Genomic DNA, 14,475 nt, shown 5'->3' with positions numbered 1-14,475 from the left:
AAGTAATATTATGTTGCTGACTATGGGTCTTAAGCTTATATTTCCATGTTTCTCTCTTCTATCTTTCTTAAGCAGCATGGTTCTGTTTTCAACTTCTCAATCCTTAGGAACTGCCCTAGAATTTTGGGAAATCTGAACCAATTATCTTTGGAGCTATTTCTTCTGAAATCTGTGTTTCCAGCTTATCAGGCCCAGGATATTTGTTACTATTTAGTCCTATTGATTCCTGTAATATTAACGACAGTTTCAATGCATTTTTCTCACAATCCCCATGGTTGCCCATTATTTTCTGAATGTAAAGGCGAAAATTAAAATCAGGAATTTTGTAACCAGGTAGATAGCATGAGTAGGGAAAACAGCCCTAGTGAGACTCAATGTTCATTCTTGGAAAGTAGCATCAGGACTGAGTTGAACTCACGGCTGTAGAAATGATTCTAGAAGGTCACATACATGCCAAGGTGGACTGGATAGAAGGTCTGCTCTGGGTTTCTGAGACTTCATCCCAGTTAGGTTAGACATTATTCAGCCCTCTAGCCCTTGCACTTCTTCACCCAACCCACTCAATCCCTCTCCCCCAATCTCCCTCAGGTACACTGTGGCCTCTCCATGACACTTGATGCCTCAAAACTATTCTATATGGGGTATTATTGCTAGACCATTAATCCAGGGGCCAGGCAATGTTCCTGGGTTCGAATCCTGCCATTGCTGGTGACAGAATTTTAATTCAATAAAATAAACCTGCCAATTGTTGAAAAATCCCATCTGATTCGTTAATGTATTTTAAGGAAGGAAAACTGCCATCTTCATCTTGTCTGACCTACGTGTGACTCCACACCACAACAATGTGATTGGCTCTTGACTTCCCTCTGGGATGGGCAATAAATGATCACATCTCATGAGTGATTATAGGAAAAACATGTTTCTTTAATAATCACAAATTATTACTGCATTTTAGAACACAGAGCATAGTTCATAGAACAGTACAGCGCAGTACAGGCTCTTTAGCCCACGATGTTGTGCCGAACTTTTACACTAATCCTAAGGTCTATCTAACCTCCACCCCCACCTTATACTATCATCCATAGGCCTATCCAATAGCTGGCTAAATGTCCCTAATGAGGCCGACTCCACTATCCTCTCCGGCAATGCATTCCACACCGCTACCACTCTCTGAGTAAAGAGCCCACCTCTGACATCTCCCCTATATCTACCTCCACTCACTTTAAAACTATGTCCCCTCGTAATAGCTGCCTCCACCCTAGGAAAAAGTCTCTGGCTGTCCACTCTATCTGTACCTCTGATCATTTTGTACACCTCTATCAAGTTACCTCTCATCCTTCGTCATTCTAAAGAGAAAAGCCATAGCTCACTCAACCTTTCCTTGTAAGACCTTGCCTCCATTCCAGACAACATCCTGGTAAATCTCCTCTGCACCTTTTCCAACACTTCCACATCTGGACGCAATACTCCAGATGTGGCCGAACCAGGCTTTTGTATAGCTGGAGCATAACTTCATGGCTCTTGAACTCAGTCCCTCTATTAATGAATGCTAATACACCATATGTCTTCTTAACAACTCCATCCACCTGGGGGGCAGCTTTCAGGGAACTGCAACATGAACCCCAAAATCCCTCTGCTCCTCCACACCACCAAGAATCTATTCATCAACCCTGTATTCTGCTTTCAAGCTTGTCCTTCCAAAATGAATCACCTCACATTTTTTCAGGATTAAACTCCATCTGCCACTTCTCAGCCCAGCTCTGCATCCTAAAAATGTCCCTTTCTAACCTAGAACAGCCCTCTGCATTATCCACAATGCGACCCACCTTCGTATCATCCGCGAACTTACTGATCCATCCTTCCAATCCTTCATCTAAATCATTTACAAAAATCACAAATAGAAGAGGACCCAGAACAGATCCTTGTGGTACATCACTTGTAACTGAGCACCATGTTGAATATTTTCTGTCCACTACCACCCTTTGTTTTCTAAGGATCAGCCAATTCTGAATGCAATCTGCCACATTTCCCCCATCCCATGCCTCCTTATCTGCTGCATGAGCCTATCATGGGGAACCTTATCAAACACCTGACTGAAATCCATGCATACCACATCCACTGTTCTACCTTCATCCACGTGTTTGGTCACCTTTTCAAAGAATTCAGTAACGTTTGTGAGACACAATCTATCCCTTACAAATCCATGCTGCCTATCACAAATCAAACTGTGCCTTTCCAAGTGATTATAAATCCTATCTCTCAGAGCCCTTTGCAATAATTTTCCTACCACTGAACAGATCTTGTTCCATGAAGCTGCAAAACTGGCTAAGGCGCTTTGCAATATGAAAACATATATGCTTAACTTTCTAAATATTCCAAATACACAGACACACAGACACACACACACACACACACACACACACACACACACACACACACACATGCACACACATACAGACATAAATTAAAGGAGAAAACGATTGAATTTCTTTTTGCAGAGGCTCACTTCACAAAAAAAAGGAAACACTTTTTGTTCAATAAGCCTTGGTTTATGAAAGCAAAAAAAAAAGATTAAAATGTTATTCTGGCATATATAGATGGATGTCTCTAGCATAGGTAATTGCCTCTGGAATCCTGGCAGATGCAGCTTGCTCAGGAAGCACAGTGTCAAGAAGTCTTCTAGTAGTATTTCAAAAGATTTTCTATTAGATTCATCATAAAAGTGTTTCAGACACTTGAGTATGAGTTTAGCAGCTCCTTTCAGCAAGTTCTACAATCAAATTTCATCACTGCAAAAACAGTGGTTGAACAAAACAGCCATAATACCTTTCTGAAACAACAGTTTCTGAAAGTTTTCCTGAAAGTGAGCTCAAACAACTTGGACCAGGAATCATCCAGAACCATGTGGAATCCAAGAAGAAAAATCATACAGGTATCATACACAATTCATCAAATGCAAGTTCATAAAAGTGATAAAAGTTACAAAAAATGAAGTTTTCTTAACAGTCTCAGATCACTGCCCTGCTGTCTCCCCTCTGTCAGTGACGAAGGTCCACAAGTTAACGAGCCCTCTCCACACCAATCCTGAATATCAGAGCAACACTTAAACATTGTGGAAGGCAGAGGAAACCATAAACATTTTCAGGGCATGTCAGTGACATTGCTGTTTCAGAAACATTGTACTGTATACAAATGCAAATATATCATCACTTGCTACAGCCAGGGAAGGGATGATATACTAGTCATTTCATTGGATGAGTAATCTGGAACCCCAGCACTGTACATGATGAGGAGCTTTGAAAGATATTGGCATCTTTGATTGCTCCAGGATGTAGGCTTCTTTGGATATCACTCATCCACCTGGAGTCTTTTCTGGTGACAGATGATCTGAACATCCAGGGAGTAGAACCTTTCCTAATTGATAGACATGTGGTTGTTGATAGGGTACTGTGCACACTGTGCTTTTGAAATTGTCTGCCCTTTGCAGCCATGAGAACCCAGAAAAGATAACTATCCTGACCAAGATAATAAAATGTGAGGCTGGATGAACACAGCAGGCCAAGCAGCATCTCAGGAGCACAAAAGCTGACGTTTCGGGCCTAGACCCTTCATCAGAGAGGGGGATGGGGGGAGGGAACTGGAATAAATAGGGAGAGAGGGGGAGGCGGACCGAAGATGGAGAGCAAAGAAGATAGGTGGAGAGGGTGTAGGTGGGGAGGTAGGGAGGGGATAGGTCAGTCCAGGGAAGACGGACAGGTCAAGGAGGTGGGATGAGGTTAGTAGGTAGCTGGGGGTGCGGCTGGGGGTGGGAGGAAGGGATGGGTGAGAGGAAGAACCGGTTAGGGAGGCAGAGACAGGTTGGACTGGTTTTGGGATGCAGTGGGTGGGGGGGAAGAGCTGGGCTGGTTGTGTGGTGCAGTGGGGGGAGGGGATGAACTGGGCTGGTTTAGGGATGCAGTGGGGGAAGGGGAGATTTTGAAACTGGTGAAGTCCACATTGATACCATATGGCTGCAGGGTTCCCAGGCGGAATATTATCCTGACCATCTGTCTCTCTACATGCAAACTCCTGACAAAGCCCTCCCACTTTAACAGGCACCTGCCTGGGAGGTTCATGAGTGGCCTACTGGGAACCTCTATAGGGGCCTCAAGTGGATTATGGAAATGCTCCTGTTCCATACATTTTGAGGGCCATTGTTAACTCCAAGGCCATTGGAATGGGTTTCTCTCCCAGTGCTGCAGATATAGGTGCTCATCCTGGAGCTGGCAAATGTAGGATACAACATCCGAGGATATCCTGAGGCATCTTTGGCAATGCCTGCCTGTATAACTTCCTTGATATAGCTACCTCTCCCTTCGAGTTTTGTCCTGAAAGCCTGATTTATTTTTTCCCCATCAATAAATTCTTTCACGTAGAAATGTTCTCTGGTTTACCTTGACCCATCCAACAGGTGTAACACGAGGAGCTCCATCCTGTATAACAAAGTATGGAGCTGGTCAAACACAGCAGGCCAAGCAGCATCTTAGGAGCACAAAAGCTGACGTTTCAGGCCTAGACCCTTCACCAGAAAAGGGGGCTGGGGAGAGGGAACTGAAATAAATAGGGAGAGGGGGAGAGGCGGATCGAAGATGGATAGGGGAGAAGATAGGTGCAGAGGAGACAGACAAGTTAAAGGGGCGGGGATTGAGCCTGTAGAGGTGAGTGTAGGTGGGGAGGTAGGGAGGGATAGGTCAGTACGGGGAGGATGGGCAGGTCAAAGGGCTGGGATGGGGACAGTAGGTAGGGAATGGAGGTGCGGCTTGAGGGAGAAGGGCATAGGTGAGAGGGAGAACTGGTTAGGGAGGCAGGGACCTGCTGGGCTGGTTTTGGGATGCAATGGGGGGAGGGCAGATTTTGAAGCTTGATCCTGTGTTCACCAGAGGCATCCTCATTGGTTGGTCAGAGCATAAGGAATGGCAGGGAATGACTATTCAGGAACAAGAAACTGGAGCCCGAGAGGAATTTTATTGGAAATGTAAAAATTATGTAGTGACAATTTCAACAGATATTTGAAAAGGAGAAGAGTAAGTAAAGTGGATGTTGGTCCTTTAGCAAATAGAAATAGGCAGCTAATGATAGGTAATAAGGAAATGGCAGGCGAATGGCATTTGCCTTTACCACATAGAGTGCAAAACATGCCTTCCAGTAATAGCTGTAAATTAGGAGGTGGAAGGAAGCGAGGAACTTACAAATTCCAAATACGAGGGGAGTGGCACTGGACAACCAACGGAGCTGTGGACTGACAAATCTCTAAGTCGAGATAGACTTTCTCCTACAGTCTTAAAAGAGGTTGCAATGAGGTGGTTGATATATTAGTATTGATTTTGCAAAATTCCCTTCACCCAGAAAAGATTACATTAGACTGGAAAGCCCCAAATATAACCCCTCTATTCAAAAAGGCAGGAAGGTGTAGGCCAGTTAGTTTGATGCCTGTCATTGGTAAGTGTCAGAGTCAGTCATGAAAGAGATCACAATTAAATGGGTGACACGGTGGCTCAGTGGCCAGCACTGCTGCCTCACAGCGCCAGGGACCCAGGTTCGATTCTACCTTCAGGCAATTGTCTGTGTGGAGTTTGCACATTTGCCCTGTGTCTCCGGGGCTTTGCTCCAGGTGCTCCAGTTTCCTCCCATAGTCCAAAGATGTGCAGGTTAGATGGATCGGCCAGGCTAAATTGCCTGTACTGTTCAGGGATGTGTAGTTGAGGTGGGTTATAGGGAGATGGGTCTGGGTGGGATGCTCTGAGAGTCAGTGTGGACTTGTTGGGCCAAGGTCCTGTTTCCACACTATAGGGATTCTATGGGAGTTCAAGATGATTCAGAAAGCAGACATGGTTTCCCAAAAGGAAATTATATTTATTGTAATTCTTTAAAGGAGTATCATGTGCAGTGGATGAATGATAGACTGTGGATATACTGTATTTGATTTCATGAAGACATTTTTTAAGGCACCACATAAAAGTTTATTGTGGGAAATGGCATTGGGTGAGGTAATGTATTAGCATGGATAGAAGATTGGTTGGCTGGCAGAAACCAGACAGAATGTATAAATGATTGGCAGAATGTGATGAGTGGGCTCTCACTGCGGGTCTGTGCTAGAGCCTCAGATTGTCATAATTTATGCCAGTGACCTAGATGAGGGAAGCAAAGGTAGCTAATGTTGAAGACATCACCGAATTAGGAAACAAAGACCTGGCTGATGAACTCAGGCTAAAAAAAAATCGCTCATCAGATTTTTGCAAATAACAAGGCACTAACAGTTTATTATAAAAGAATGTCTTTAAACAATGGCAAAATGGAAATATGAATTATAATTCAATTATAATTTCACTTATAATTTCTATGTCTTAAATTCTACTGCTTCTTCAATACCTCACCACAATCAGACAGATGGACAAAAACAGACAAAACATAATTGTTAAGAGTGGGAAAAGAAAGGGAGATGCAGTTCAATAGCACCTGCATGGACCACAGGTTTTGATGAAATGCATTCCATCCTATAATATTGAGACAATTTCAGTTGCATGCCAATGATCGTTTTTTCACTCACTTGTTGAAAATTCATCCTTCCAATATCTCTGGAGGTATATGATTTCTCCTTCAGCATGCAATTTGCAGAGAAAGGTGAGTGGGAGACAGTTAGCTGTTACTGGGCACTTTCTGGTAGGTTGTCACAAGAGAAGCCTGCTCACTCCTTGCAGCCTGGATATTTCTGCTGTACTAGCCCTATATATACACCGGACACCTTGGCAGGAACCAATTTAAATGGCGTTCCCACCAATTAACCACTTTAACTCTGTCTTTCTCTTCAAAATTGTTGCCAGATCTCAAGAGTTTCTCCAGCATTTTCTGTTTTTTATTTCAAATTTCTAACATCCGCAGTAGCTTGTTTTAGTTCTAATGAAGAGATCACCAAATTTGTAATGCATTGATGTTTGTGGGGACTGGCTTTGTATGAACTGACAACCGTGTTTCCTGCATCACTGCAGTGACTGCATTTCAAAAATGTTTCAGCGTTTTACATCATCCTGAGGTCCAAGAGGCTATATAATTGTAAGACTGTCTATCTCCTTTTCCCAATAACTGTGTCTCTTGCCTACCCTTATTTGACTTACTAGAGGGACATTTAAGCTCCTGCCTTGTGTATTGAGACGGAATGAGATACAATATCCATGATACTGATTTCTGGGAGAAAGTGGGAGAGAATTCTACTTTTAAATAGTCAGGTGATTGGATAAGATGTAAAGAGCTGAATTTTTCAGTCTCACAGTACAGACACACACACACATACACACGTACGCGTGCACACAGACACATACACACGTGCAGGTACACACACACACACACATACACACGTGTGCGCGTGCGTGATCACGTACACACACATGCGCACGTACACACACACATACACACACACACACATGTGCACGCACGCACACGCACACGCACACACACGCACATGATGCTCACTGTCCTGGCAATAAGACATTTTAACACCAGGATTTAAGAGGAGGAGCAATGTGTATCTTCAGTAAATAGCAGCTTGCAGCAATAAGCAGACAGGCCAGGCTTAGCAGTCGGAGATAACAAGGTGTGGAGCTGGACGAACATAGCAGGCCAAGCAGCATCAGAGGAGCAGGAAGGCTGACATTTCAAACCTAGAAACCTCACTGCGAAGCCATTTGCAGTTCCTACTATCTCCTTAGCACAATGTCCCATTTTTTTTCACTCATTAAGAATGATGAAACCTAATCTCTATTGGCCGAGCTGGGCAATTAGAGCCACTTAGAAATTCAACATCTTTAATGAGCAGGGTATAATTCAAGTCTTCGAACCTGAAAGGATTTCTCCCATGAATGTGATAGGCCCAGTTTATTTTCATGCTGTTTTCAATCACATTTTATGCAGCTTACAGTCCCTAACACCACAGTACTTTTAGCCATTGCCATCTGCTTATTGTCATCAGGCCACTCACAATGCCACGCACTTTCTGAATGATCAAACACAGCTGGCCAATCCTTAACATCATCAACCTTTACTGGTAGTACCCAGGGCTGGGTTTTTACTTTCTGTGAATTAAACTGCAAGGTTTAACAATGAGAGAACAAAGCCAACTTGTATTAGACCTTCCCCAGGCACAGAACAGGCTTACACACAGAATAAAGCTCCTTCTACTCTTTTAACCTGAAACTAAAGCCTCCCTGAAACTGTCCCCATCAAATACTCCCAGGACAGTCATAGCACAGGCCTAGATCGAGAGTAAAGCTCCCTCTACTTTTTTTAAAATCAAAAGTAAAGCACCCTTGACACTGGCTCCTATCAAACACCCCAGGACAGGTCCAGCATGGGGCTTGATACAGGGTAAAATTCCTTTTACTCTGTCCCATAAAACACTTCCAGCACAGGTACAGCTTGGGTCAGACATAGTATGAAGCCCCCATTTACAATGTTCCCATCAAACATTTCTAGGGCAAAAGCATTTCTATGGGATTATGTACAATGTTTCGGTGTCTCTACTTTATTAAATGGAAAGTAAAACTCCCTTTACACTGTCCCCATTGAACATTCCCAGAAGAGGTTAGGTAAGGTGTAATATTCCCTGTTCCTTGTCAGGAACCTTTCTTTTCAGCACCCTGAACCCAGTCAAAAGGCGAGAGGATATTTTATGATGTTGGTAAGCAGAGTTAGGGTGACACATTAGTTTCACATCTCCTTCAGCACCCTGAGTTGGTTAACTCAGTTGGCTTGATGGCTGGTATACAACAGAGACAGATGTTAATATTTTTTGCACTGGCTGAAGTCATCATGAAGATCCTGCCTTCTTGCCCTTACTGGAGGTGAGGCGAATATCCCCACCAGCTGTGTCTCTCTTTCAGATGGCAGACAAAAGCCTATGGCACAATAGTTACTTTTTACCTCAAAACTGGGGAAGATTGTATTCCTTACTCCTGCACTGACATCATTTTGTGAGATTCTTGACATTTATGAGCCCTGTAGCCGGATATCTTACCACAAATATGAAGGGCCTTGGTGAGGCTACACCTGAAGCATTGTGGTCTCCATATCAGAGAGAGGATGTTCTAGCTATGGAGGGAATGCAACAAAGATTTACCAGACTGGTTTCTGGAATGGCAGGACTAATGCTGAAGAAAGACTGGATCAGCTAGGACTATATTCCCGGCAGTTTAGAAAAATGAGAGAGGATCTGAGTGTGCAGTTCTGGAATCCATGTTATAGGAGGGATGTAATAGCACTGGAGAGGTTGCAGGGGCGATTTACCAGGATGTTGCCTGTGCTGGGGAGTTTTAGCTATGAGGAGAGATTTTATAGACTGGTGTCGTTTTCCTTAGAGCAGGGGAGGTTGAGAATTAATGTTATTGAGATGTATAAACTTATGAAGCATTGATAGGGTAGACAGGAAGAAATGTTTCCCCTTGATGGAGGGATTAATGACCAAAGGAGGTTTAGAGGGAATGTGAGGAAGTCATTTTTAATCCAGAGGGTGGTGGCTATCCAAAATTCTTAGCCTGAAGACTGGCAGAGACAGAAAGCCTCATAACACTTAAGAAGTATTTAGATATGCACTTGTGATTTCAAGGTATACAAGGCAATGGGCCAGGTGCTGGAAAATAATTAGGATGAGAATAATTAGGTGGTTATTTATGACCAGTGCAGACATGATTAGCCACATTTAAACAGTCCTTGGATAAGCATATGGATGATGATGGGATAGTGTAGGCGGATGGGCTTAGATTAGTTCACAGGTCGGCGCAACATCGAGGGCCGAAGGGCCTGTTCTGCGCTGTATTGTTCTATGTTTTATGATGGGGTGAAGGGCCTTTATCTGTGCTTTAGGTCTCTATGAGTCTAATACTATCTCATAGAAACTGCTAAGATTCTCTCATATCTACCCAGGGCAAATGCAGGAAGGATATGCTCAATGAGCTGGGAGCCCAGAACTGGGGTCACAGCTTTACTATAGAGGGTAGGTCACTGAGGATTGAAATGAGAGATTTCTTCACCCAGAGAATTCTCAGCCACAGAAATATTAGAAGAACAAGCACAATCTTGGAGGGCCGAAGGATCAGTTCCTGTGCTGTATTGTTCTTTCCTCAAAATACTGGAGCCAAATATTGAATGTTATCAAGAAGAAGTTCGATGTCATTCTTAGGGCTAAAGTGCTCAAAGAGAGGGTGATAAAAAGGGAATAGGGTGATAAGTTGGCTGATGAACTGTGATCATACTGAATGATGGTATAGGCTTGAAGCGCTGAATGGCCTACTTATAGTGTCATACAGCATGGAAACAGGCTCTTCGACCTAACTTGCACATGCTGCCCAGTTTTCTCAAATAAACTACTCCCATTTGTCTGCATGTGGTTCATGTCCCTCCATACTGATCCTATCTGTGTAACTGTCCAAATATTTCCTAAATGGTAAAATTGCACTAGTTTCCACCACAACCTCTGTCAGCCCCTGCCAGACGTTTACCACCCTCTGTGTGAAGAAATTACCCTTTTATTATCTCTCCTCCCTCACCTTAAACCTATACCTTCTAGTTTTAGACTCTTCTAATGGGGTAAAACTGTTTGCTGTCTATCTTTTCTATGCCTCTCATGATTTTATATACATCTATAGCATTGCTCCACATGATGCTTCAGACTATCCAGTCTCTCCTTATAATTCAAACCCTCGCGTCCAGGTAGCGTCCTAATAAATCTATAAATTCCCATCAATCTACTGGTTCACTGACAACACCACAGTAGTGGGACAGATATCTAACAATGATGAGTCAAAATACAGCAGGGAGATAGAGGGCTTGGTGACATGGTGCAATGTAAACAATCTGTCTCTCAACTTCAGCAAAACCAAAGAACTGATCATTTACTTCAGAATGGAAGGAGGACAACACACCCCCATCTACATCAATGGAACCGAGTTTGAGAGGGTGAAGAACATCAAATTCTTCAGCGGTGATAACCAATAACTTGTCCTGGGCTTCCCATGTAAATGCGACTGTCAAGAATGCACAACAATGCCTCTTCTTCCTCAGGTGGCTCAGGAAATTTGTCAAGCCCATAAGGCCCCTCACCAACTTCTCCAGGTGCACCATTGGAAGCCAACTGTCCAGGGGCATAATGGCCTGGTGTGGCAACTGCTCTGCCCAGAACAGTAAGAAACTACAGAAGGTGATGGGCACAGCCCAGACCATCACAGAAGCCAACATTCCATCCGTGGACTCTATTTACAGGCTCACTGTCACGGAAAGGCAGCCAACATTAGTAAAGACCTATCGCACCCTGGTAATGACCTCTTCTGTCAGACAGAAGATACAGAAGCATGAACATAAGTACGAGCAGGTTCACGAACAGCTTCTTCCTGGCCATTATTAGACTAATGAATGGACTCTTCATCCTCAAATAACGCTGATCTTGCTGACATTGATCTCGTTTGGTCCACACCCTGTGCAGTGTAACCTATATGCCTCTATCTAAGTCTTTTTGATCTGTACATCCTTTGTTCAGAATAATCTGCCTGTACTGCTTGTAAACAAAGCTTTTCACTGTATTTCTGTACACACGACAATCAATCAATCAATAAATCATTCAACGAATCTTTTCTGCATACCTTCTCATTTAACAATTTCCTTCCTGTGGTAATCCTGCTCTTATTTTCTATGTTTCAATGGCTAACTCATCTGGGGAAATATTTAGCGCATTAATCAGTTCTTAGCGTGACTTTAGGTAAGATTTGCTGGGATACCTTTCATTGTTCTTTCCTAAAATAATAAACATACTCAAGATAGTTGTCATCTGGATAGAATGAGGAAGTTGTGTGCTTTCAGGCTGAAGCATTTGCAACATGACAGACAATTTGCCATCAGTAATTCCCAGCTCATTATGGAAAATAGCCAACTGGGCTGGAAGGTAGAGATCGCAGTGATCCAGGTTCTGTGAAAGGCTCGCAAGAACTCGAAGTGAGTGTGCAAAAAAACCTTTGCCTTCTGTGCAATTCACAGCTGGATTACTTTCCCATTTATCAGGAAAGAGAACTGTTGCGTATACAAGGCATGTTTTTTTGAGGGAGGGATGGCGTGGTTACAAATACTCACAGAACATCCTTTGCAACAAGTGCTTCCCCAGCACAGACTCACATCCCCCACCCTGTTTCAGTCAGTCAGGGACCAATTTGTAAATATAAACTGAGGACTTTTTGATTTGATCCAATCTGTGATTAACCACAGAAATAACAGGAAAGAGGGAATTTCCGCTGAACAGCACCATAGACCAGGTGTAGTCAATTATGGTTCTGAATGATTTCCAATGAACAATTCTCTGATACTTAGCAATAAGCAATAATTCAGCTTGTGAGCAGATAGTTAAGGTAAATGAAGTTTCATTGGAACTGACCCTTCAACTAGACAGCAGTAGCCAGTTGTGGCATAATGATAGCTCAGAGTCAAAAGGCCTGGCTTCAAGTTCCATCTACTCCAGGGCTGGCAGAATAGGCTTGAAGGGCCAAATGGCCTACTCCTACTCCTATTCCTACTCCAATTTTCTATGTTTACCTCATTTGGGAAAATTGACAGTTCTCAACGTGGCTTCAGTGTCATAATATAACTGACCAGGCTGTTTTAAAAAGCTTCATCTGATCCGAATACCATCTGGAAGGACAAAGGCAGTAGATGCATAGGAACACCTCCCCCAGCAAGCTTCCCTCGAAACATCTCACTATCCTGAGTTGGAAACATAACATCACTGCTTCACTGCTGCTGGGTCAAAATCCTGAAAGCTCCTCCTTAGCAACATTGTGTGGGTGTCTCTATGTCCTAAAGACTGCAGCGGTTCAAGAAGGCAATTCACCATCACCTTCTCAAGGGCAAATAGGGATGGGCAGTAAATGCTGGGCCCAGCTAACAATGCCCTCATCCTGTGAAAAATGAAAAAAAAGAAGCTTGCTGAGCAGGAGAGGACCATTCTATCTCCTGGATAGTCCAATTCCAACTCTCACCTGCCAACAAGATACATGACTGAATATCTGCAAACAGGTTGATTAAAATCACATCTCACAACTTCCACATCACTGCTCTGACCTCCTGGCTGTTACTGATGTCAGGTCTCCACATCACGTGGACTCAGTTTGACCAGGGCAGAGAATCACATATATACAACTGCAGCTTGGCCATCAGTGCCTTCACAATTAGACGTCTCACTAGAATGCTGTCACCTGCAAATAGCACCCCCACCTTTCCATGGCCAGCTGTGACCCTTTGACCTTCATCATGATTGTACATTTAATTCACTCAATGCCAGCTGAGGAGGTGATTGGCAAAAACAGACAGAATGTACTGTGAAGTGGGCTCTGCTCGGCACACACTGGAAAGTGTGCGTCAGTATACACTTGTCCCGTTGGGGATGTCATCTATCAGCAGGACAGCCAGTGAGGCTGCCGTCCAGCCTCCTCCTGGGAAGGCCTCGCACTAATCAAACAGGCTCCCCTTCCTGCAGGCCCTTCGCTCCACCTGATGCCCCCTTCCTGCTACAAAACCAGAAATTGCTGGAAAAAACTCTGCAGGTCTGACAGTATCTTTGGAGAGAAAGCAAAGTTAATGTTTCAGGTCCAATGACCCTTCTGAAGACCTCAAGCCCCTTCATGTAGTCCTCTGATACCCGTGGTGGCCCTTGGAGCTTTCTCTTGAATAAGTGCTCTGCAGAAAGAAGGTTTTCCCATGAAAACTGCTGGACTATTAGAAGCTGGTAGGTTTTGGGCTTAATGGCACCACAGGGAGGCCTTGGCTGCTTCTGGAAGGGTAGGCTGTGATGTCTCAGGTTATAGTTGGAACCAGGCCTCGGGGATAACAAGAATGATGTACGCTGGGAGGGAGAAGGGTAGCAGTGATGTCACCAGCAAAGGGCAACAGGGTGGCTTCAGTGAGCCCCTCTGTCCAGTCCCATAAACAGAGACTGATTGTCTTTGATCAACAGAGCCACACTCATCCCCTCAGGAGGTGAGAAGCAGCCCACACAGTTAGTCACTGTGTGGTAATCGGCCCCGTCTCATTGGGTCTCATCAATGTGGCCTTTCGGTTTACATTTACTGGCTCACTGAAGAGCTTCAGTTGGCACAGATGTAGGAAGGTCAATCATGGGCCTTTTCACCGAGAACTTCATTCAGATGGAGGAGGGGATTGAGTTGTTGAAGAAAGCACTCGGCCCCTGTTTGCCACCAGCCTCCTAATTAAAAGACATTCCTACCTTCAAGTTCCCCACTTCCCGGAGGCTAAGATTGCAACCCCTGTTCTTAGCCAGTTGGCGCTCCCAATAGTTAGGCATTGTGGGCCCTGATAGCTGATCAGGATAGTTGCTGAATATTGAACATTGTCCTTGGGGCTGCTTTACTCCTTCAACAACCCTCATGGGTCAGAGTCTCCTCATTACCA

The 14,475-nt window shown here is 44.0% G+C and overlaps 1 protein-coding gene across 2 annotated transcripts in view; it reads left to right on the top strand.

Annotated features, from left to right (window-relative positions):
* LOC125467066 (ATP-sensitive inward rectifier potassium channel 1) overlaps positions 1 to 11,649 on the top strand; it is a 100,395-nt gene extending 88,746 nt beyond the window's left edge. The window contains exon 5 of one of the 2 annotated variants that reach the window (XM_059639016.1): positions 10,899 to 11,649. In XM_059639016.1, coding sequence (XP_059494999.1) covers positions 10,899 to 11,022 — 124 coding nt within the window. In that variant the 3' untranslated portion in view covers positions 11,023 to 11,649. The remainder of the gene's footprint in view (positions 1 to 10,898) is intronic. The other variant, XM_059639017.1, reaches the window with a different exon arrangement.
* The last annotated feature ends 2,826 nt before the right edge of the window (positions 11,650 to 14,475 follow it).

The sequence above is a fragment of the Stegostoma tigrinum genome, chromosome 32, assembly GCF_030684315.1.
Source record: "Stegostoma tigrinum isolate sSteTig4 chromosome 32, sSteTig4.hap1, whole genome shotgun sequence".
Taxonomy (NCBI): domain Eukaryota; kingdom Metazoa; phylum Chordata; class Chondrichthyes; order Orectolobiformes; family Stegostomatidae; genus Stegostoma; species Stegostoma tigrinum.
Note: the sequence above shows the minus strand (reverse complement) of the source record. Positions and strands in the feature narration are given on the sequence as shown.